The 26,931-nt window shown below is 27.1% G+C and overlaps 1 protein-coding gene and 1 long non-coding RNA gene across 3 annotated transcripts; both read left to right on the top strand.

Annotated features, from left to right (window-relative positions):
• The first annotated feature begins 1,271 nt into the window (after nucleotides 1-1,271).
• On the top strand, nucleotides 1,272-9,550 carry LOC136082165 (uncharacterized). Of its 2 annotated transcripts, none has more exons than XR_010639451.1 (5): nucleotides 1,272-1,338; nucleotides 8,525-8,714; nucleotides 8,835-9,092; nucleotides 9,200-9,271; nucleotides 9,412-9,550. It is a non-coding gene; the product is annotated as an uncharacterized LOC136082165 (long non-coding RNA). The 2 variants fall into 2 exon arrangements; XR_010639452.1 differs by having other exon boundaries at nucleotides 8,835-9,101.
• A 3,204-nt stretch (nucleotides 9,551-12,754) lies between these two features.
• On the top strand, nucleotides 12,755-13,794 carry LOC136082712 (uncharacterized). The gene is made up of 2 exons (XM_065802132.1): nucleotides 12,755-13,204; nucleotides 13,279-13,794. Exons 1-2 carry the CDS (start codon nucleotides 12,755-12,757, stop codon nucleotides 13,792-13,794), a joined length of 966 nt encoding a protein of 321 aa, XP_065658204.1.
• Nucleotides 13,795-26,931: the final 13,137 nt, after the last annotated feature.

Genomic DNA, 26,931 nt, shown 5'->3' with positions numbered 1-26,931 from the left:
CTTCGTAAGTACTTTTTTTATTTTATAACTTTGTTATTATTAATAAAGAATTTGTTATAAATAAAGGTTTAAAAAATAAATTGATAACTTATTTATGCATAGAAAATAAACAATTTTCTAATTTAAATGCCTTATTTCATCAAAGGATAGCATATTTATTTCATGAAAAAATAACCGATTTTGAACATATTTATTATAGAACTTATAAGAAAGAGTGTCCATTCTTCTTAAGTTTTAAAGCATCAAAAGATGGGCAAACATTAGTTTTGCAAGATTTAAACAATGAACGAAATCATGAAGTATCTGAAGTGAGTTATAATTACTTATAACATTTATGACAAAATATCCTAAAATATGTGAATTAAATTCTTGAAATATCCTGCAAGTTGTTTGAAAAATTTTTGTGACTGACATTTTCTGGAAAGGTATTGTGGTAAGAAACCATATTAGATTATATGTTGTAGGTATTTTTCGATTATAACGAATAAAATAATTGCTTTTAAAAATAGATTTTGTATAAGCGCTAACCAAAACAAAGAAGACTTCCTAATTATGCTATTGCAAAAGCAGAAAACTTGTTACGCTTAAAAGCTAACAAAAAGCTGCTTCAACGTGAATTGTCAAAGGAAACTGGAAAAATGATAACTCTTCGTGACTTATCAAAAATTGCTGCTTCTACACACAAAAGTAATACACGAAATAATTTAACAAGTTTTGTTTCAAGTTTTGTAACAAGACTGTAAAGGAAAAATACAGAAGAAAGTCATAAAACAAAAGTTTTTTTGTAAAGAATTATAGTTATCATTATTTTCATTTTTTAATTTTCATATTGTTATATATATAAATATATATACAGGGGCGTCGCCTTGGGGGGTAGGGGGGAGTCTCCCCCTCCTAAAATCTAGAAAAGAGAAAAGTTGGGAATTTCCTTGCCACGAGTTGGGACAGTTGGGAAATCGGTGATAAAATCAAAAAATATTTTCTAGTTAAATAAAAGTAAAATGTTTGCGAAAATCCATCAAAGATCTAATTTTTTTTTGACTTGGACAAATAAACTTTACGTTTATTGAACGGCTTAAGGCTGTTTTCCACAAGACGAAATAAATTGCGAAGTCATTACGAAACGCCCTTTTGATTTCCACGTTGTTTTTTTTTGCGCAACTTTTTTTTTGTTATTAATAATAAAAATGGCAGCTGCAAGTTTATGCAATAAAAATACCAGCTGCAATTTTATGTTTGACTAAAAGCAGTTATTCATTTTTTTTCATACTTTCTACTTTGAAACGTGAATATTTATTTCCATGAACTGATTTTAACATTTCTGTCTTTGTATAAAAGGTATGATAGCATTCAAAATGATATGATTCATTTTTTAATATAATAATTTTATATAAAGCTTTTTATCAGAAAGTATAATAAAATAAATGCTAAACTCTGATATGAACGTTTTGCGCCTGTTATTATTTTCAATTATCAGTATACTAAAGTAGGATCAGAATTAGGTTTGTAGGAGTCATAGGCCTAATTAGAATATATAATAGGATTGTTAGTCTTATTCTATTATTTTAAGACTCTTATATCTTATCACATTTATTAAAAGTGATAACTTTTATAAACATTAAATTATTTAAAAATTACGGTAAATTATAGTACCGGCGTTTGTTTTCCAGCACTAAATATGAATAGCGAAAGATATAAATTACAATGTTGCGTATGCAAGCAGTATTTAATAACGACTATAAAACCAGTCATCAAAGATCATGGTGGTAGAAAGGTTCATATACAAACAGTGGGAGCCCCAGAGAATCCTTTTGTAGCCTCCTTAGCTTCAAAAAAACGAAAAATGGAACCTCAGAATGCTGGTATTGATGTCGAAGTGGATGATGAAATGCAAAGTAGTGAACATACAAAGTTAGACTTGATAATAATTGAAACATCGACTTCAACATGTGGTATATCCATAGAAGAAGAAACAACATCTTTTAATAAAAAATTTGAAGAGGACGCAAGTTCAAAAATTCAAGATAATGATGCAAAAGGGGAAAACCCAGGTTATGTTGTAGTCCAGGAACAAGCAGAGAAATTTACAGAGTTAAATTCTAAATCAGATCATTTAACCCAGTTTCATGACCGAGATGAAAAGGATGACATGAATATTATTAACTTGGATACTACTGAAGTAAGCAGTGAAACAACAAATTGGACTTCGCTCATGGGGAATTTGGGTGTTTTAATAGATTATCTTAAAGATTGTAATGATATTCATAAAAAATATCGTAAAGAAGAATTAGTAAATGAAAAATTCGCTGCAATTGAAATTGTGAATGCAACAAGTTCTGTGGTGGAAATGTCAAAAAATGCTTTGAAAATGGGAAACGTTTTTATAAAAAAACTCGATACCAAAGCTCAAAATATTATAATTGACAAATCAGATTCGTCAGCATTGATAAGCCATGACCTAGGTTTACGTCCACATACAATTACGAATAATCAAAAATTGTATTTAATCCAGTTAGGGCCACACCAACCAAAACTTGCTAGTTTCCCAAGTGACGGTAAAAATAGATTTAATCCTCAGTGGTACAAAGAGTTTGAACATTTAGAATACAGCACCCAGAAGGATGCCACATTTTGTTTTGTCTGCCGCTTTTTCCCCAAGGGTGTTGGAAAGAAGGGAAAAACTGAAGATGCTTGGATAAATGTTGGGGTGAGATCTTGGTCTAAGATGAAAAGCTATTGGAAAGACAAACTTGGAAAGCTTCAGGCGCACTTTACCTCTCAAGCACATAAAGTTGCATTAAGTGAATATTGTTACTTTCTAATGAGAAAAAGGGCATATAGATCACCTTATTGATAAATCCATTAAACTTGCTCTAATAGAAGAGCAAAAAATGGAGGTGCAGAATAGAAAAACTGTCGAAATTCTTATCGATACATGCAGGACTTTGGAAAGCCAAGGGCTAACGTTTAGAGAATCGGACAGTGCTAATCAAGGTAACTTTGTTGCAGTTGTTAATCTTATCTCTCACCACAAAACCACACTAAAAGCCTGGATTGAAGATAGAGCCCTTCGTCCATATAGAGTTACATACACGAGTCCGTCGTCTCAAAATGAAATGATTAGTTTAATTGCAACTGAATTAAAGAGTATTGCAACTGAATTAAAGATCATTGATGAAATTAACAGCTACAATTTTTTTTCCGTGATGGCCGACACTAGTCCCGATATGTCACATAAGGACATAATGAGTATAGTTGTGAGAACAGCCAGTGAAAACGGTGAGATTCGGGAAAGGCTTTTGAAATCCGTCGAATGCACTGATAAGACTGGAAAAGAGATGGGTGAGCTAATTTTATCTTCTTTACTTAAAGAAGGCGTTGACACATCAAAGATAGCTTTTTAGTCGTATGACTACGCGAGTTCAATGTCTGGACAATTTAAAGGAGTACAAAAGTATAGAAGAAGTTGGCCATAATGTACCTTACATACCTTGTCAAGACCACAGAACAAACAAAACAAAATATTAACAGAAATCTTAGAAAGTCCAAACTTCAATGTCATTGACAGTATTAATGTAATTGAAAGTACTGCCAAGAACATACAAAATATCAGTAACAATACAGATGCTATGAACAATTTGATTGAAAGTGCAGTAATATTTTCTAGGAAATTACACATTGATGCAGAAAACGATTACAAACGACACCATAGATTAATAGCAATGGAGGTGAAAGCTTTTTACCATAAAGAATTCAAAGAGGTCATTGACTCTCTAGCCATGGGTTTAACCAAAAACTCGGCAGCATTAAAGGAAATATTTGCCCCAATCACCAAAATTTTTAGTTTTCCGTTCAATAAGGATAATTTGAGTATTGAAAACTTAACAAAAGCAAACAAACTTTTTCCTCCTGGATACAAGGATCATATTCCAGAAGTTCATGTGCTGAAAGGCCAGATGGAAATTTTGATAGATATCTGTTTAGAAGAAGGTGATGAAGATTTTAAGTCATCAAGAACACCAGCCAAGACGCTGCAATAAATTTTGTACCATGTTGTGAAGTTAAAGAATATACTAAAACAAGCCCGTAAACTATGCATTTTTGTAATGACAGCTGCTTATGGTGTAGCATCAAATGAGCGTTCTTTCAGTCAACTCAAGATTGTAAAATCACATCTGAGAACAACAATGAGTGCCGAGAGATTGGATAGTCTCATGCTACTGAAGTGCGAAAAAGAACTTTGTAAAGGAGTTAACCCCGAACATCTTGTTAAACGATGGGTTCAGTTGAAGAAACGTCATATTAAAATCAAACAGTAGACAAAAAATGATAGACTGATGATAAAATATTGTGCGTATAAGTTTTGTAATAAAATAATATTTTCCGCATTCCTTTGTACTAACTCATTTCCGTTAAATTTTAAACTGCTATATATGCTGCCAGAATGGTTTGTAAAGTTTATTGGGTTTGTAAATTGTAACATTTCACTATAAATGGGTAAAACTTTTAGACGTTTTTTGAATTGAATATTTTGTATATATGTAAAGGAAGCTATGTTTTGTTAATAAAAGTTAATATATATATATATCTATATCTATCTATCTATCTATCTATCTATCTATCTATCTATCTATCTATCTATATATATATATATATATATATATATATATATATATATATATATATATATATATATATATATATATATATATATATAAATATATATATATATATATATGTATATATATATATATATATATATATATATATATATATATTATATATATATATATATATATATATCTATCTATCTATCTATATATATATATATATATATATATATATATATATATATATATATATATATATATATATATATATATATATATATATATATATATATATATATATATATATCTATCTATCTATCTATCTATATATATATATATATATATATATATATATATATATATATATATATATATATATATATATATATATATATATATATATATATATATATATATATATATATATATAAATATATATAAATATATATATATGTATATATATATATATATATATATATATATATATATATATATATATATATATCTATCTATCTATCTATCTATATATATATATATATATATATATATATATATATATATATATATATATATATATATATATATATATATATATATATATATATATATCTATATATATAAATATATATATATATATATATAGGGTTTTCCAGGTTTTCCTTGTCTAAATGCCACGGATTCCGGAAATAATATGGAAAACTCAGGAAAAACGTCGGTAATATAAAAAGCTAAACTCAGGACAAAACGTTATTTACTCAGGGAATAATCTGGGAAAAACTTTTAAAATTATAGTGGCAACCCTGTGCAAAGTTTTAAACCTAAAAGATCAATTTCTGATCTGTGTTTATTTAACAAGCTTTTAAAAAAAGTTAAAAAGTATGAATCCATAAAGCTGTTCAAAAAAATATATTTTTGACTAAAAGACATAAATAAAATTTTCTTCATTTTAATAAAGTTTTTCTATTGCATTCACTTTTAGACAATTAATGACAAAAAATGAGATGGTACAAGAGTTATATTAAACAATTTGATTGCATTAATGTACCCATTTAAATTTAATAATATATCATAAGTTCACAATATATTCAAGGACTGAATTTTTGCGCAGTTATTATAAGCATAAGTTCTTTGCACACCGCCAGTTAGGCATTTATATTTCAAGGGTTGTTTATTGTAAACACTTTTATTTTTTTCTATGCTCAATTTATTTTTTGTATAAAGCTAATTTAAAAAAAGGGTTGATAAGTTTTGAAGCTTTTATACAATATAATAAGTTGTGACACTTCCATTCTCAACAAAAATAATTTATTACACCTCATATAAATTAAAAATATCAAATAGTTTCTTAACATCTTATTCTTTACCTAAGAGTTGGCTTAAATGTAGAAATAAACACAGACCAATAATGACAGTACAGCCATTCAAACCGCATTATTACTGAGTGTAAGGAATCTTAAAATTAAGTGCAAAATAAAGCAGATTTACTTAAGAACTTTAAAATCTATAAACATTTGTTCAAAAACTGCCCTTAAAAAAAAAAATAGAACTTCAAAAACATAGATCTACAATATATTTGTAAAAAATTAGGAAAGAACAATATGTAACCCAACCAATCCGCAAATATATCAAATAGTAGGTACGTGCGTATCTGGGTTTTTACGGCACCGATTTTAAAGACAAAGACTGTGACCTTTTTTTTTCACAGCGTGCTCGAAGTCGGTTTAGTAAGGATGTATTTATTTGTCTTCTTATTTTAGAATTTTATATCAGCTTAGATTTTATTAAAAAATTAGAATGTTTTATGTTGAATAAATTATGGTGTTTTTTTACGTGTAATAAATTTTTCAGTTTTTTTATTGCTATTCAAAATTTTGTACCTGTTCTGGAACTGCATTGATATTGAAGGCATGTTAGTACATATTTGAAATTTTTCAGTCAACTGTATAGATCTATTTTCTATGTGCTTGCCAAATTTTATTAAAAAAATATTCCTGACCACATACCCTATTGTTCCGCGCAGTGGAGGTACGTATTTCCACTTCCGTTTCATAGTCTTAGGGGAAGGGGGCAGTTTTTGACGGTGAGCATTCAGTATATTTGATTTTTTATTCATAATAATGATATATTTTTTAGAACTGTTATACAAACTAAGAATATTTGGGTTTTCTTTTTTCATAACTGTAAAATCATTTACACAAAAACTAACAAGTATAATTAATTAAGGTGGTTATATAATAATTCTTTTTTGATTGGTTACTCTTTTCACACACCAAAAATAGTTTAAAGGCAAAACTCTGTAAAATAAAATTTAAAATGCTGAAATTAAAATTATATGACACTTTTTTATGATGATTCTGTATAAAAATCATTAAAAACAAAAACAGCATTTTCTCAGCTTTTTTCCATACCCATAATTTACCATATAGCCACATAAATTACCATATCGCCATAATTTACCATATAGCCACCTTAAGCTATACATGTAATATATAAAAATTACACATACATTTAAAAAATTTATATAGGTTGATGATAATTCTTAAAATTATTTAATTATGATTAACAGCCGACCCAAATAAATAGTAGTATTATGATTGTTGAGTTTAAATTAGTCCATCATGCGACCTCAAAAGAAAACATATCTGTTTTATGGTAAAGCTAAAACTTTTTTAGCTTGTAAGTTTCCAATACCAGCTCATTTAAATACTGGGTGTAGAAACGGACATACACCAACCAACAACGATTCATATAAAGTAACTGTAGAACTAACTGGTAAGTATTTTAACATAAAAATTTGTATAAGTCAGATTCTGCAACTAGTTAGAGCATCAAAAGTCTTTGTAAACCATTTTTCACAAAATTTAAAACCAATTGATATTGCTACGTGTTCTTCATTTTCTTCTCAACCAATCAGTGTTTTTTGTATCAAATAGTGATCACTTTTCTCCTTTATCTTGTCCTACTTTAAAAACCTCTTCTCATGAACTACTATCCAGTTTGAGAGCTTACCAGTTGAGTCCCAAAAAAAAGATTATGAGAAAGAGATTAACCATTTTGGCAAACCAAATGGCAATTAAGAAGAGAAAGCATAAAGAGGATATTAAAGGTTTAAGAGATAAAGCAAAGGTTAGAGCATACAGATTTAAATATCTAAATCAAGTTATTACTCGTAAAGAAAAGATAAATTCTCAACTTAGAAAAAATTTAAAAGAAAAGTTTTTAAATTTAGAGTTGAAAAAACTTTAAAATCAAATTTTTTGTTAAAAACAACAAAAAGTTTGATTTTCAAGTTTTCTTGTACTGCAAAATGACATACTTATTTTACAAGAAAAGTTGGAGGAAAATCAGCAAATAATTCGAAACATTAAAAATAAAAAATGCTACTCAGCAGATATTAGGACACTTATATATGAAATGTTTATGTACCAAGTTCCTACACATAGTGTGCCATCTCTGTTCCGTTGAAAGAAGTATTTTCCACATGTGGTTCGATAATGCCAGTAACACTCAGGATGTATATTACGGCAGAATTGTTAGCATTAAAAAGAAGAAATGTGATGTGTATAGTTTCTTATTGGAAACCAAAACAGAATGAAGATGATGATGGTGTTGAGTATGATGTGAGCAAATATCAACTTTCTGCAGACATAATAAGTGGTGATATGGTGATAACATAATAGAAATGTGTAATAATAAGTTATATGTTATTTTAAATAATAGTATATCTTATAAACTTGCATTAACAGATGTTATTTACAGATAGTAGGTTATTCTTTTTTTTTTGTAATAAATTTTACAGTGCCTAATGTGTATCATATTCTCTACCCTCTCCTTTTATTAAGATTATGAAAAAATTTATGATTATTTAATTTGATTTTATGTATACATATATGTATATGGAAATGTAATTTTAGGTAGACGGTTAGTTACCGATATCCAACAACCAGGGTTGACCTGGTTGCAACGTGCTATGGAAAGCCAAAGCTCATTTACTGTATGACATAAGCAAATTGTGTGGCTCATGACAATTAATGTTAACCATAATGATGGCTATGCATTGTTTTTACCCACAAAGGAAGAGTTTTGCTTGCATGATTGAGAGATGTTAGTGTTTAATTAAAATAAATCAGTACGCTCTAGACAAATAGACAAGACAGACAGTTACGCTAACGCAATATAAATATCTTTTCATTATAATTTATAATCTAATCTATTATATTTCAGGTTAAAAAGTAGTGAAGGGTCAAGTTCTATCGATTTTTCTGTTTGGTAATGGGAAATGTGCTGTGTATTAGGAGTTAAGTGGCATAAATTTTTTTTTAAGTTAGGAAACCATTCTCATCTGTAATTTGTAATGGGTTTTTCAGTTATTGTGCTAAATATCTAATATATTTTCATTTATCTTTTATTGCAAGGTTTTAACTATGATGGCAGTTTGCTACAGTAGATCTTAAAAACCTCAAGATTATATTTATTAATTCAGTAATAAAAGTTAGATGTTAATTTATTATACAATAGTTAATTGTTAGCTCTAATTTTTTATTTTATTTTATATAACCGATATATTTAATCTTATCTATCATTGCAAGGTTACACAACATGATGAAAACCACACGATTGCTTCAATGGATGTTGATCTTTTTCATATCAAGATTAAACCGGTTAGATCATATTTTTTTAGAGATTGATCTTGTTTATTAACGCAATAATAGCAGTTATATATTTATTTATTATCCGGGACATAAGGCATCCTTATTAAACAGGTATGGCGATATTAATTTAGGGGTTAACTTTATTTTAGATATCATTGGATGTGGTTTCCTTTGCGTACTAAAGAATCGACTCTTTCTAGCTATGGATGTCACAGTTTTGTTTGCTTCAAAAACTAGGATTTCTTCAAAGTCACAATTCTGTTAAAAACATTACTAAGCAAAAAAAAAATTATTATTTTAGTCTAAATTTTTTGTTAAAGAAGTATGTTTGTAAAAAATTATTTTTATTTTTTGTGGTTTGTTGGAATTTATATATAGTTAGATAGATAGGTATATGGACTCCGGAAGGAAAAATGAAGGAGAGCTGTGGTGGACATGCTCCCCCCCCCCCCCATTGTTTTAGATGGATATTTTGTTTTGTAGGTTTTTAGTTGAACTATATGTCCGGAACATTAAAAGTCGAATGCGGAGTTCCGCAGGGATCAATCCTTGGTCCGCTCCTATTCCTTATTTATGTTAATGACTTTTGTAATGCATCATTAAAACTAAATTCCATAATGTTTGCAGATAATACAAATCTATTTCTTACCAATAATAATATTAAACATCTCTATTCAGATATGAATATGGAATTACATAAAGTTAATATTTGGTTTAGGGCAAACAAACTGTCACTTAATGTTGAGAAAACAAATTATACTCTATTTCATAAAAAAAAAACAAGAATTAAACATTCCACTTAAGTTGCCTGAACTTTATTTAAATAATAAATTAATTAAAAAGCAAACAAGTATAAAGTTCCTAGGAATTCTTGTCGATGAAAGTTTATCCTGGCTTCCCCAGATAAACTATATTCAATCAATATTCACCAGAACTATTGGCGTAATGTATTAAGTCCGCCCATACGTGAATATTTCAAATCTCAAATTGATATATAATGGGCTGATTCACTGTTTCATTAACTATGCTAATATATCATGGGCAAGTACGCATAAAACAAAACTTGAAAAAATTTATAAGCTACAAAAACACGCTCGCCGAATCATATACTCTAAATTTAAACGTGAGTATGCAAAACCTCTTATGAAAGATATGAAAATGATGGATATATTTGAAATAAATATCTATCAGCATCTAATTTTTATGTATAGGTACTGCAACAATCTTTTAACTGTAAATTTTAATGATAAGTTCGAAATAAAGCTAAATGATAAATATAATCTAAGATCAAATAGAAACATTAACTATAAATTGCCTCGGAAATGTAACAAACTCTCAGAATATTGTATAACTTATCGAGGACCTAAATTATGGAATGAATGTCAAAATGATTTTAAGTTTACGGTGAAGTCCTTAAGTTCATTTAAGTTTTAAGCAAAAATGAAATTTTTAAAATGTAATGATCTTAATAATTAAAAAATTATTTTTATTTTAACTAATTAATTTTTAGTTTGTTTGACTACTTTATCGGTAACTTTGCAACTTATTTGCTTCTTAATACGAGCTTTATATTATACGTGTTATATACTTCTTAATACAATCTCTTTAGTATATTTATTATGAGTTTTATATTTATATTATACTCGATATTAATGCTGTATATTTACGATTTGTTAAAACGATTTATTACTCTTCTTATTTATTATATAAATCTACGATTTATTATTCTTTTAAAAGGGACTCTATGAAAAGATTGCGATAACGTAATGTTATCCTTATCTTCTTTGAGTTCCTATCTGCTTTAACCTTATTTTATTGTAATACTAGTGTATACTCTTGTAACAGAATTTATTTTATATATATTTAAACGAGCATTGTAAAAATTATTATACTATGTTAAACAAAAAAAAAAAAGGTGTTTTATGATTATTTTTTTGTACTTCGGCCCCCACTAAAATGTCACGCCTTTTTCGAAGTTATATTCCGATGTAATATTTTTTGTATATATATCTTTCATTGAAATTTATTAGTAACGATAAAAATAAGGCGAAAACGCTAAGGCTTTTAATGTATTTAAAGTTCACCTATACGCTATAGAAAACCTAGCCTTGGAGCATATTTAGTAAAATAAATATATATATTCCCTTACCCATATATATATATATATATATATATATATATATATATATATATATATATATATATATATATATATATATATATATATATATATATATATATATATATATATATATATATATATATATATATATATATATATATATATATATATATATATATATACAATTATTGTAAATATCGCAAAAATACGCAGTATCTTTTTTACGCATGTTTTATAAAATTTTGTTATAAATTTTACTATTACGTTTTAATCATTCAAAACATTTTGTTATTTTAATTCGAAACTTTTTTAATAACGTTTTTAAATCATTTTGCACATTTCACTATGCAAATTCATGCGCAAATTAACAATGGTTCTATTACAAAGCTGCCGTTAGCCGAACACGAGTTTTATACGTAAGTTGCATTTTTCTTAGGCAATGCTTCATAAAAAATAATGTTACTTAAATGAGCATAACTTTTTTTGAAATTATTGTTTTTTCATAAAGTTTTCACCATTTTATTACAAATTCAAAGCTCTTTCGAACCATATGTAAAATTTAAGTAAATAAATGGTTTGAAGTTTTTACGCACGTAGGGGAGATGGGGGCGCATTGATCGCCGGGGCAGTATGATCTTTTGGCTTTTACTCGTTCATTTTTGCCTTACTAGAAGTGAGGTTGCAATTTAATTAACCATTATGCTTCCCTAATTGATTATTCGTAATATTTTTTCATAAGGTTATCAGCGTCAAAAAAAATAAAGAAAATATTGTTTTTCGTCATAAAAAGTGATTTTTTTAAATCGTACTATAATTCAAATATATTTTTATTTAGATGTCTGTATGGGTTAACAACAATTTTATTTTAAATTTGTAAGTGTTAGGTGTATAATATAATATATAATTTTTATTTGGCTGCAATTTATACAGTAGATATTGCTATCAATATGTTACCTATACCTATTGGGGTACATTGATCTTTGACTATGCGGGGCCCATTGATCGGAGGATCAAAGTGCCCCATAGAAGACGAAGTGCCCCATGTTTTTTTTTATAAGCAATACAGTTAAACGAATGGAATTGTATTTTTAATTTAAAAAAAAACTATATATAAACAAACAATAGCTTTTAGCATTTCATTTTTTAAATCTACTTATGTTATAAGCTAGTAATAATAACACTATTATTTTATAATATCAAAAGAATAATATTTAATATAATAATTAAAAAATATTTAACATAATATTATTATGTTAAATATTAGCATTTATTAAAAACATATGTTTTTATTGATATATTTTTTTACAGATCTTAAAATAGTTAGAAATAGAATTAAAAAAACAAATAAAGTATCTATACCAAGTGAAACAATGAAAGTAGCTGTTAATAAAGTTTTAGAAGGAACACAACTGAATGTTGTTGCACGTCAGTTTAACATAGATAGAATGACTTTAAAAAGATATTGTCGTAAAAAGAGGCTTAATCCAAATGAAGCTTTCAAGCCTAACGACAACAATAGACAAGTTTTTACAGCAGAAGATGAAAAAAGTTTATCAAGTTATTTACTAATTGCATCAAAAATGAACTATGGCTTTTCAACTAGGTCAACGCGATTATTGGCATATAAATTTGCTTTAAAAAACAATAAGATATGCCCATCATCATGGATCAAAAATAAAATTGCAGGCATTAATTGGTTGCAAGGTTTTATGAAAAGACAACCAGAGTTGTCTCTACGAACACCTGAAGCAACGAGCTTCGCTCGATCAACAGCTTTTAACAAACACACTGTAAGAGAGTTTTTTCAAAATCTTAAAACGGTAAGAAATCGATATAAATATAATCCTAACTGTATATATAATGTTGATGAAAAGGTTTAACAACCGTTCAAAAGCCGGTAAAGGTTTTAGCTGGTAGAGGAAGCAAACAAGTTGGAAGAATCACATCTGCAGAACGAGGAACATTGGTAACTGCATGTTGTGCCTCTAATGCTATTGGAAATTCCATTCCTCCATTATTTATTTTTCCTAGGGTAAAGTTTCATGATTACATGATTAAGGAAGGACCTCCTGGATGTGTGGGATTTGCAAATCCTTCTGGTTGGATGAACTCAGAAATTTTCATAGAACGGATTAAACATTTTGTTAAATATTCAAACTGTTCTCAGGAATCTCCAGTTTTGTTACTTCTCGACAGTCATGAAAGTCATATTTCTGTTAAAGGCTTGGAGCTTGCAATTCAACACGGAATTACAATGATAAGTTTTCCTCCCCATTGCAGCCATAAATTGCAGCCATTAGATAGAACTGTTTTTGGACCATTAAAAAGGTTTTACAATTCTGCATGTGATAATTGGATGGTTTCAAACCCAAGACCAATGACCATTTATGATATTGTTTCAATAGTCTGAAATAACTATAGTACATATTGAAACAAGTATTTTAAACAAAGTGTCAACAAGTGTTGCTTCTATAATCTCATCTGAGGTTTTAAAACCTTACCCAAAAGCATCTGCCAGAAAAAAAAATGTTCAAAGTAGGCAGTTAAAAACAAGGATCTTGACTGATACTCCTGTCAGAAATGAAATTCGTTTGTCAAAAGAAAAGAAAATTTTGAAGCAAACCAAAAATCAACAAAAAGTCTCCACAAAAGATAAGAAAGAAACTAAGAATTACTTGCTTAGGAATAAAAAACAATGTAAACCAAAAGCTGCTTCACAACTTGACTTTCACAAATGATGAAATATTCTTAATCAAAATATTGTACTTTTAACAAGTTTTGTAAACTTAAAAGTTGTATTCTTATTTCAGTCTTTATATTTCAGTTCTTATAAATTTCAAGTTGTTGTAAAGTTTTAAACGTATATAAAGCGGGTAGCTTATAGCTGCTGTGATTTATACATTTTTTAATTAAAAATTAGACTAGTGGGTTTAACTGCTATATTTAAAAAATAATTAAAAAATTTAGATGTATTATATGTTATACAATATTACCCTTTGACTAAATTATTTACAAGATTTAGTTATAGAAGTGTTAAACGTTTAGATAATATTACGCATATAAGATCAATGTGCCCCAAGTCGGAGATCATAGTACCCCATAGTTTGGGGTACATTGATCTTTTGAGAGGGTTGTTTAAAAGTTAAAATTATTCATGTTTATCATTTTTTTAAATCAAAATATTTATATATTCCAAAAGCCAGATAGTTCTACATGTGTTTCGTAGTTAATAAGTTTTTACATCTCTTTCAGGTTCTGCGCAATTTTCAAAACACTGCTACGGCGATCAATGCGCCCCCATCTCCCCTACGTACATTATTAATTGGCATCTTTTTAATTTTATGAATAACTTTAATTTAAACAAACAAACAATCTTTTGCTTGAAATGTAAAGTATATATATCAAAAAAGAAATTAAAATGAAATAATATCAATAAGAAATTATGCAAGTCTATTTTTTTATCAGATAACTTGTAGTGCAAAAATAACTTTTATGGAAGATTTTATACCTTTTTGTCACCCTGTAACTATTACTCTCAGCTAGAATACCAAATGAATAAATAATTCTAAACTATAACTAACTATAATAAAAAATATAAACAATTAAAAAAAAAATTAAATCCAAACGCCAAATAATCTATAATATAACATTGAAATAATAATAAAATAACAAAAAATTATCTCCATACTAACATTGTTGGTGTTGTTGTTGAACTTATCACGATACTCGATTTCCCGGTTTTCGCTTTTGAACTTTTCGCTTTAACGTTCTTTCGCTTTTAAACTTTTCGCTCTGACGTCCCACTACCGTTATAAACGCAAAAACATAAGTTACGCATTCTTTTAAGGGTTTGCCTATCTAACCAATAAATTAATAGAAACGCTTTTAAAAGTTTACCCATTGTGGGAAATTGGCAAGCGATATTGGTTACGATAAAGGCAGCGGTTTGGCCACGAAAATCACTTGCTAGAAAAGCTTGCAATTACATAGCAAAAATTTTTAACGATATATTGTTGATAATAGCTTTTAAGCTGTGAAATCTAGATAGCGCCATGTTGTAGTAAAACTCCTTTGTTAAAAGTTCAATTACTAGCATTATTATATTAGATCTAATACGTAAAAAAAAAAAAAAAAAAAAAAAGACGGGAGAGGCAAAATTAAACAATAATGTGAGAAAAAAAAATCGCTTCAAAGCTAACTTGTCGCTCATTTTCCACTAGGCAATAACTTTATCTACAATTAAGCTGTAGATAAAATTATTAAAATTTTGAACTGACAGTTGACATGAAATTTATAAAAATATAAATTAACTAAATTATTTATATAAATCATTTTAGTAAATGATCTTGCTTTCAAAAAAACAAACAGGTGAAATAATAAAATTTAAGTATTAAATGTGCAACGCAAAATAGACTGTATGCTGCATAAATAAAAAAATAACCTTTGGCTGGTACAAAGAAAATGTGTAAACTTAACATGCTTGCAAAATATTAAAAAACTTCAAAAATGATTACATGAAGTAAAATTGAGATTTTGTCACTAACAAATTCTAAAATCTTAAAGATGATTCTGAAAGAAAGAAAAAATTTCATTGTAATCAAAAGATTAAGACTATTAAATTTTAATTATACTAAGTTTAAAAAAAATCTCTATATCAACATATAAAATTAAAAAAAAAAATTTATAATGCATTTTTTTTTCGAATTATTTGTCATGTAATCTAAAAAGACTTTTTTAAATATATTACTATTACAATGTTATAATATGTATCTTAGTCACTGGCAAAAAGCAAACTTCAAAGAGTGCGGCGTAGAATCTTCCACAAATATATTAGTTAAGGTGAGTTTCCATTCATCCGTGTTTCTACGGGAACGGGATGGGAAAGGAAAAACATCAGTCACGTGAGATGCGTAGTTTTACTTTAGACAAATTATAACTTATAATGCGCATGCCCACGTGATTATTTTTACCTTCCTTTTCCCGTTCCCGTGAAAAAACGGATGAGTGGGAAACTCGCCTTTATGTAAAACATGGAGTTTTACGTACCAAATAAATGTCAAAACAACTATTAAATATAATTAAATACCTTTAATTAATGCAGATTATTATTAGATGAAACTTTTACTGAGTTTTAAGGTTTCATAAAGTAGAATAACTTTATAAACTTAATAAACTTAAGCTCAATAAAATTCAAACGCCGCACTATGCGTCGCTCAGCTGAAATAAGGTTTTGTACATATATTTTAGTGACTTTTTATACTTAAACTTTTTAAGTTTTTTTTTTTTTTTGCATTCAGTTTTTAGTTCTCTATAAAAAACTCGTTTTTTTGTTAAAATCCTTTCAAAGCATATAAGTGTTTAAATTCTATATTATTTTTGTGCCAAATTAAAATAATCATATAGTTAAATGAATGTAAAATAGAAATAGAAAAAAAAGGTTTTTGCCTAGCATTTATATGCTGATTTTTTGATTTCTTAATCATTGGTTGAATTGAGCATGTGGTCACAGAGGTCGCCTCATTTTTTTTTAACAAAATAAAGCTACTGCGAATTGACTTTACTGCCAAGCAAAAATATTCAGGCGACCTCTGTGACCTCATGCTTCAAATTCATTTTTACTACTGTGAGTTTTATTCGAGAACCGACTAAATTCTGTGAAGTAAATGAAAATTCCGTAGTTCAATAACATACAGTTTTACCTTGCGATGCTTTTTATAAATTATCAAAATGGCTGCATTCACTCTTCGTCAACTTTTAAAACATGCATTTCCTCCAAAACATATATTCTTCAGAAAAAATTTTATAGTCTGTGCTAAATTTTTGCAGTCTTAGTTTATTGCACTAAAAAATGCTGGCTGTAATGGTTAGTTTCAAAACTTTTCGAAGACTGGCTTTTGAGCTGATAAAAAACTTTAACAAATGTGAAAAAAAACAGTTTGTTCTTCTCTAAATGCAAAGAATTTCGGGATAAAAAAATAGAATAGAAATCATATGTTTCGTAAAGTTTTTATTATTTTTAAAGTAAAATGTTATATATATATATATATATATATATATATATATATATATATATATATATATATATATATATATATATATGTATATATATATATATATGTATAAATATATATATATATATATTCATATATATATATGCATGGATATATATACAACCCTTAGATGTTGTCCGAAAGTTTTTTCGATATTTTGTTGACAAAAAGTAAAAATTAAAATGCAAGACCGGAATTTTTTTTTTTTAATAATGATAGACTGCCTGCCCCAACCAAACCCTCAGTCGATGTAGCAGCACTCCCTTGCGGGTCAGGCTATTTGTCAGTCGATGTAGCAGCACTCCCTTGCGAGTCAGGCTATTTGTCAGTCGATGTAGCAGCACTCCCTTGCGAGTCAGGCTATTTGTCAGTCGATGTAGCAGCACTCCCTTGCGAGTCAGGCTATAAGATAGTCGATGTAGCATCACTCCGCGCATGATTTACAGTAAAAAAAATAAAAATAAAAACATTTTATTAAAAAAAATAAAAATAAAAACATTTTATTAAAAAAAATAAAAATAAAAACATTGTTTATATTGTTAAAAACATTCAAAACGTTTTAAAAACATTCCGGTCAATAAAATTTGCGTTTTTGTGGTTTTTTTAAAAAACGATTAATTTGTAATTAAATTAATGGTTTTTACTTTCGTCCAACACGGAAATTTTGGACGAAAGTCAAAAGTAATTAAAAGTGAATTATCTGTTGGCGTAAGAATCACTTTTTTCCTTCCGCTCATCCCACACCCAACAAACTATATATCTTTGTGTATATATATATATATATATATATATATATATTTATATATATACATTTATATATACATATATATATATATATATATAAATATATATATATATATATATATATATATATATATATATATATATATATATATATATATATATATATATATATATATATATATGTATATATATATATATATATATATATATAGATATATATATATATATATATATATATATATATATATATATATATATATATATATATATATATATATATATATATATATATATATATATATATATATATATATATATATATATATATATATATATATGAAGACCACACGGGTAAAACCACAGATGTCCACTTTTTGAAAATTTCAAGTTTTATATATTTTTATGATATTTTAGTACTAAGCTATTTTAGTTTGAAAATTCATAACAAAAAAACTATGTTTTAAGGTTCTACGGTCATTTAAAAAAAAGGGCGACTTTGGAACAACCACTGATGTCCAATGTTTACCGCGTAAAAAACACAGTTGTCCAAATTAATTATAACTAAACCAATAATAATAAAAGCGTAAGTCACATGACTAATTTTTATCCTTAAGAAAATTACGTCGGATAAAGTAAACAACATTACGTTTACAGAAAAACATTAAAAAAAAAAACTATATATATATGTTTATATATATATATATATATATATATATATATATATATATATATATATATATATATATATATATATATATATATATGTTAATATATATATATATATATATATGTATATATATATATGTATATATATATATATATTTATTTATATATATATATAAATAAATAAATATATATATATATATATATATATATATATATATATATATAAGTATATATACAAATATATTTATATATACATATATATATACACATATATGTTTATATATACATACACATGTATATATAAATATATGTATATGTACAAACATATATATATATATATATATACACATATATATATAAATATATATACTGTTCCTATGAATTCAAAAAAAAGTTTTCATGTTACATTTTCTAAAAGTGGGCTTGCAGTATTTAATAGACAATTTTACCTTTGCCCCAGATGATAATAAAAACAATTGGTAAAATGGACATGTTTTGTAATTGTATATGTAACAATCCACGTCGACTTTAAAAACTACCAAAAGCATTTGTAAAAGTTTTGATTTTCATCCAACTCACAACCAGATACATAATTTGGTTAAGAAATACAATAAAGTGTATATACTTAAGTCATCTAACAAAAGAAAACTTGAAGAATTATGCAATATTGTTTTTACTTTTTGCCATCAACAGTGGCAAAAAGTAGTTTATGTGAATCATCTACTTTACTTTCAGCATCTATTCAAACAAAACTGCATGAACCTTTTACTTCTGATGTGTATCAAAAACCAATTAAAGACCTGGATTTTTTCAATACTTCTAGAAATCGGTTGTTAAAAAAGAGACTATACTTTATGTATAAATATAATGCAAAAAATATATCCGATCATAAAGATAAACTGCGTAACCTTTAAGGAGGATATAAATCAGATCCTTATGTAATCAAAGAATTAAATCAAATTGTTTAAAGGAAAAATATGATATTTTAATTTTAGGACAAAAATTAGCTGAAGTTTCAGCAAAAAGTTTGATACTTAAAGAAAACAATTATTTAAAAAAACATACAAAGATAATAAAGCCTAAAAAGAAAGAAAAACAAAATAACTGGAATCATAACACTTGATTATAGAAAACTGGATAAAGGGTCTAGAACTTGAAAATATGAACTTGCTATACAAATTAGATAAGTTAAAGAATTCTGCTTATGATCATTTGCCATTCAAAAAAGATAAAAAACATTTACATGGTATCTACGATTAATGATATATGATGCCATTGTTAACCAGGTACCAATAAAAAGTCTACCGATTTTATTTTCAAATAATTTCAAACAATTAGGTATTGCACAAATAGAAAATTTCACACATCGTAGCGGAGTTGAAGAGATAGTTTGTGAATTTGGTATAATCAGTAACCTTGATGCTTCTTAAATAGCGATTTCTACAGCCAAAATTACTCTTGGGTTTGTCGCAACAACTCAAAAAGGAGTACATAAAAACTCTATTCGTTTCGCAACCAAAACACAGTGTCATGTTATAGCATTAGATCAGTTGTCAGGTAGTACTACACACGATTATCAAACTCATGTTGTATCTTCAATAGATCAACTTACCTTTTTGTATTCTGATTTGCATTATTATGACTATCAAAAGAGCCGCTCAACAAATAATGAAAACTTTACAAACTCTGGGACTGACTGCGTTGCAACTAATCATGCGACTGTTCAGCTAGAAAATTCTTGATGGGGAAAAGAATTCAAAGAACTTAATTTTCACTTACATCCCTTTGAAACAATATCCAGCTCTTGCGGGTCTGCATTAAAAATGATTGAAACGCATAATGGAGTGCTGTTTGGGAAAGATTTTTTTGCTGGTAATATAGTTTTACCATTGAATAAGATGCGATACAAAGATGGTAAAGAAGATCCTAAAGTTTTTAAAATCTTTTAAGATGAGATGAGACTTCCCAAAAGACTCGTTCTCTTTTACAGAGGGAACAGATTGCTTATTTTGTTTTATATATGTGGTATATTCATTCAGCACTACAACATAATCATTAACTTTTAAGTACCAGTATAATTTTATGTGGAGGGCTACAAAGTAGTTTAAAAATAGGATTTGTTAATGAAACAGCTAAAATAGAAATGTGCACCTTAGGGCTATTCGGAAAGACTTGAACAGGACCATGAATGACATTATCTTATATGTCAGCTACAGTAAGTTTAAGTCATATTGAAGGGATAAAATTCGTTACAGATGTTTTAAAACATATTTATTATGTAAGAAAATCCTGTATTGTTAGTTAGCACAAAAAACCTGTTCAGAAATTTAATTGAAAACGATAAGATCTTTAAAGAAATAGCTTTGGTGTGCCCAAAAGACAAGGAAGTTGAACAACTGATTGTATCCGGTTTATCAGCTATTATTGCTGTTTTGGAAAGACAGTATAAAATATATTTTAGGTTAGCACTATAAGAATAACTATAAAAGAGACGCAGACAGCCAGGCTTCACAATATTGATGCAGAAAAAGTCATGGCTTTATTCAGTGCTGCTAAACATTGTGCTCCTAACTCTACTTTATGTTTTTGTCATCAAAATTAGGAGCAATAAAAACTAATGTAAGTATTTACATTGATCAAGTAGATGAGAAAATGAAAGTTTTCTACCGGGCAATAAACAAAGCCTGAAAAAAGAAAGACTTAAATAAAGAAAATTTAGATGAAACAAAGAATAAAAGTAGAAAAGCATCGGCCATTCAAATTCAAAACGACAGTTTGTCAGATATTCCAACAAATTTTCAAGAACTAATATTTAAGCAATTATCAGACGTCACCGATATATGCTATCAGATACAGTAGTTAGTAGAAACATTTGCCATTTACGGTTTAATTCACAAATGCAAGAAGAAGATCTTTATTTTAGTAAACTTGAAAAAATGAGCGTAAAAATTGGTAAGCAAGTTTATGTTGTAGCGTACTGGAAATATGATAAATCTTATAATAATGATGCAGTGGATTGTGACATTTCAAAATACAAACTTGCTGCTGATATAATCTATGGAGACCTTATATTCTCCTGTAAACTATGCGTTGGGTTATATTTAAAAAAGGCTAATTTCATAGCCACATATTTTTTAAAAACATTATGCGGCTTTGAAGTTTATGTAGTTTTAACTATTATGAAATAAATGAATACAACAATCAGTTAGTGTTGACACCTTGATTTTTTCTATTACTGCATTTCTTTTTTAACATATTTTATTTTACCTAAAAACATAAACTTTTGAAAATTATTTACTTGCACCACCAACCTTAACTACCTACCGCAAACCAACTCCCCTGCCACCTATATACACAACTAAATATACCAATTAATCTTGCTACCCAGAGACAATAGATTCTTTTTTTAACTTTCTGTTGATCACTATTTTATCAACAAATAAATTGTGAATCTTGTTGACTTATGTTGTTAATTACAAAAACCTGATCCACATTTGGGTCGGTGACAGTGTAAGAGGCACTAACCCCCTTCACCCTCCGCACCCGATCATTGGTATTTCCTTTAACTACTTACAAAATGTTTCTTCTTTTTTTCAGCTTTCAACTGATAGCAAATTCATGTAAATTGGATCACTTTTGCGGAAGTTATGATTAATTTAAGTTGATAATTACAAATTGTAGTCACAACATTGTTCAACTTTCTCTATAAAAAATTTAGTGCCTTAAAAAACTCAGAACTTTCTAAAATGACATCAAAAAAGAAAAAATTTGGTATCGTTTTTTTAGTGTTTAAAAACTATATACATACATATATATATATATATATATTATATATATATATATATATATATATATATATATATATATATATATATATATATATATATATATATATATATATATATATATAGATATAGATATATATGTATCTCGCTTTTTTTCATAATTATATAACTAAGTAAGAAACTTAGTAAGAACTTATAAATGTTTAATTTAAAAAAACTTTCTTTACAGTCGTAAAAATTTATTGAAAAATTCGAAAACACTTTAAATTTCAAGACAATACTCCGTATTTTCAAATAAAGTTTCACAAGCGCAGTTTACCGTTTTTAGCTTTAAAAAAAGTTTTTGTAAAGGTTTTTTTAAGGTCCCGTAGGGTATTTAATCAATTGATAAAAAATTCCTTTTAGAACGTTTTTGAACGTTTTACTTTTACAAACGTAGCTTAAGCGACCAATCCCGTTTACGAAACGTTTGAAAAACGTACTTGTGCCCACTGGGTGGGATGCTTTAATGCAAAATGTAATAAATACGGATATGCATCTGAATGAACATTTTGTAATATTAAGAAAAAAAAAATAAGTTCATAAGATTTTAATATTAGCCCTAGTTATGTTTTTTCCACTGATATCTATAATTAAGTTATTATAGAGATCAGTGGTTTTTTCCCATTGTTTTTGCTCTAATATTTCCCTATATTGTTTACCTTTACATATGTAATACTTTACATTTGTTGTCTTTTATGCATTTTAAGCATAGAATCTTTTAAAATACGTCAAAAACTCAATATAAAGAGGCTAAGTACAAATATAGCAATTTTGTTGCTTTGATTTTGCAATTAAATTTTAGTAACTTTTCATATCACCTGGTAAACTTATTTACTGCCTTGAAGAAACAAGAAAATATTATTGTTAACTAATATTAAGTTATTTAAAATGCTAATAACATTTTTAATTTACGTGCTATTGGTGAGTAAATTATTTTTTACTTTTATTGTATTTTCCTTCAAAATGTTTAAATAAAAAAAAAAAAGTTACCTCTTGTTTTTACTTAAAACATTTATAAAAGTTGTTTTAATTTATATTCAAAGTCTGAAATAAATTTACTAAACAGTCGTTATAGTAACTATTAGTAACTATAAGTTAGCAGTTAAAACTATAGAACAGAGAAATATTATCAAGAAAAATATTTCAAATTTTTCTTTTTGTTTATTTCAAATTTTAACAATTGTTATTAAAATAATGTTTATTTGCAACAAAAAATAATTCTTTAGCAAAACAACAATTCGAAAAAAAGGCATACTACATTAAAATCTAAAACAAGCAAAGGATTAAAATGTGTGGCCGTATTTAAAATAAGCAAAGTAATTATCTGTGTGGGGATTGGAATTGCAAAAAAAAAAGTAAATAAATAAATAAAATGATAGCTTTGATGACACATACCACACCTAAAATATCGTTTCAATATCGTTTCTTATAGACAACTTAGTACATGGCCTACTGTAATTATACAGCCTGATTTGTTGCATTTTCCGTAAAAAATTAAGAGGCCAGTTTTTTTACGGCTTTAAAATTTTAAATTATGTATGAAAGGTTTTATTTACAACAACAACAATAACAATATATTTACCAGTGATTATTATACAAAGATGTTGAATAAAATATTGAATTATAATATTGTAACTATATAAATAATGTATAAAATTACTATATAAATATTTGCTTGCATGCTTTTATAGTCATTTAATATGTCATGTATTCTGAACTGATTAATATATAAATGCATTCTGAATGATTGCCTGTTTCATTATATTCCATTAGAGAGTGGAATAATGAAAAAGACACACAGACAGTCTATTATTATTACTGTATATAGTCGAACTGCTTTTTTATGCAATGTTATTTAAGTGGAGATAATTCCAATAATAAATGTAAGTAAACTTTATATTTAAATATAACTGTTACATTTTTTTGATTCGTTTTAGTAATAAAATAGTTAATAAATGTGTTGTTACAAACTGTAAAACTGGTTACTCTAATGGTCCAAAAAAGTCAACATTTCATTTTCCTGAAGAATTTGATTTGCGAGAATGATGGATATACTTTGTTAATAGATTAGATTGGGTTCCATCAAAATATTCAGCTATTTGTGTGAATCATTTTGATGACAAATTTATTAATTACGGAAAAAGATGCACCTTGAAATGGAATCTTCTTCCAGTTCCAACTATTCAAACCAATGAAATAAGTGGATCGTTGACTCTAAGGGTTCCAAAGTTGCCCCAAAAAGAACCAATTTTGATATATTTAGGAAAAGTTGAGTTTGAAGATTTTCAAAGTGTTGATAAAATTATTAATCTTGATTCTTTGACAGAACAACATTCTCTGCCAGGCTTTACATTTAAAAAAAATTCCTTATAGTGTTGTTTATTATAAACAATGTTTTGATGAAAAATCAGACATACCAACTGTTTTTGAGTCAATAACTGTAAATAATGATCTTTATGTTTCATTGTCATATAAAGGCTATCATATTTCTTTACCTGAATGGTTTCGTAGTGGTCATAGTTGCAAATTAGCAAACTGTAGTATGATAGAAATTTTTCTTGCCTATATTAGAAATAAAGCCAATGGTATGAATTAAATTTTGACAGAGTTAAATAAAATTAGATACTATTCTCCTTGAGGCAGACCTCCATATTCTGCATCTATTATACGTTATGCACTAATTTTATGTCACACTTCAGCACAGTCTTATAAGTTATTGTTAGAACAACTACCCTAAAATATAAATGATATAAGTGCGTACAAAGCTATAACAGTGTCGTTACAAAAACATTGTGTATCAAGTGATTGTGTGCTTCTTATGGATGAAATTTATCTGCAAAAAGCAACCCAATATCAAAGTGGGAAATATATTGGTGAAGAAAATATATATTGGAGTTTTAAAAACATATCTATTGTATGATATAATCCATTTAATAAAAAATGTTAGAAATAACTTGTTGAATGGAAAAAATTTGTTTTTTCTTTTTTTTCGTTTGATTTCTTCAGACAAAGTTAAAGCTCCAATTTCCTTAATTCAAAGCAAATGTTTAATTCATCCAATCAGCTTGGCAATGCTGCTGTAAAAGGAGATAAAAAACCCACATTTTATAGAGAAATTGCAAATTGGATTGAAATTTGGTCAACATGTGAATATTTTACTTTAACCAAACAAACTTCTTATGCTTTTATCACAACATTATGTGCAACTGCATCTCTTATTGATGATTGGCTTGAAGAAAGCTATACATTTGTTCTTACTTCCAGGCTACAAAGTGATCCTTTGGAGCTACGCTTTAGTAAGTATAGACAAATGAGCGGTGGTCGATTTCTTGTAAGTCTTTTAGAAGTTTGCAACAGTGAAAAGATTTTAGCAGTAAGAAGTCTTCTAAAGGAAGATATTAATTTCTGGGATAAAAACATTTATCAAACATTTGAATACTCTACTTTAGAAAACATTATGCAAGATATTGCATTGTTGTCTTCAGAGATATTAGTGTCAGCTTTATGAAGATAGCAGGAAGTTGCTGTTACTATAGCAGACTACATTGCTAAAAAAAAAAAAAAAAAGATATAAATGTTTATCTTGTGGTCAAAAAATGTTTCTACAGACCAAGATGTTCTTAATAACGAATATCTGGAAATATTATCCAGAGGTAAACTTATATGTCCAAGTCAATCTTTGTCTGATTTTATTTGTCATTCTTTTAGTATTCAAGATATTATTTCTCCTATTCTAATCAAACATTGCAGTTATTCTTTATCAATCAAAAGTTTTGCAGAACAAATTTTTAAGATTTATTATAGCAGTGTTGATTTTACTTGCGAGATTCACCAAGGATGGGGAATTTAATATGGATCTCGAATTGTCATTAATATTTTTTATAATAATTTACAAAAAGAAACTACAGATTCTGTAAGAAAAAATCAGGTAAAAGAGTTTTAAAAAAGACAAAGAACTGATAGCTAGTGCTAATAAAAGTTTATTTCTCAAATCCTTAATACATATAAAATTACAAACCTTTATTTTTATTTCCTCATAAGAGTTGTAAGTAGTCTTTGCAATATGTAAGTTTGTTTTAGTAGCATTTTGATGCATAGCTATTTGAAAGCCTATTTCAGTATTTCATATGTTATTGGAGTATACTGAAACAGGGAATCAGTTAGCGAAAAATATTGTATAGCATAATGTAATTACATGATGATAATCTCAGGTATTCCTCGACCATTTTAATAAAATAAACATTTGCCGTAAAAAAACTG

Source organism: Hydra vulgaris, chromosome 07 (assembly GCF_038396675.1).
Source record: "Hydra vulgaris chromosome 07, alternate assembly HydraT2T_AEP".
In the NCBI taxonomy this organism is placed as follows: domain Eukaryota; kingdom Metazoa; phylum Cnidaria; class Hydrozoa; order Anthoathecata; family Hydridae; genus Hydra; species Hydra vulgaris.
This window is presented reverse-complemented; position numbering and strand designations above follow the sequence as displayed.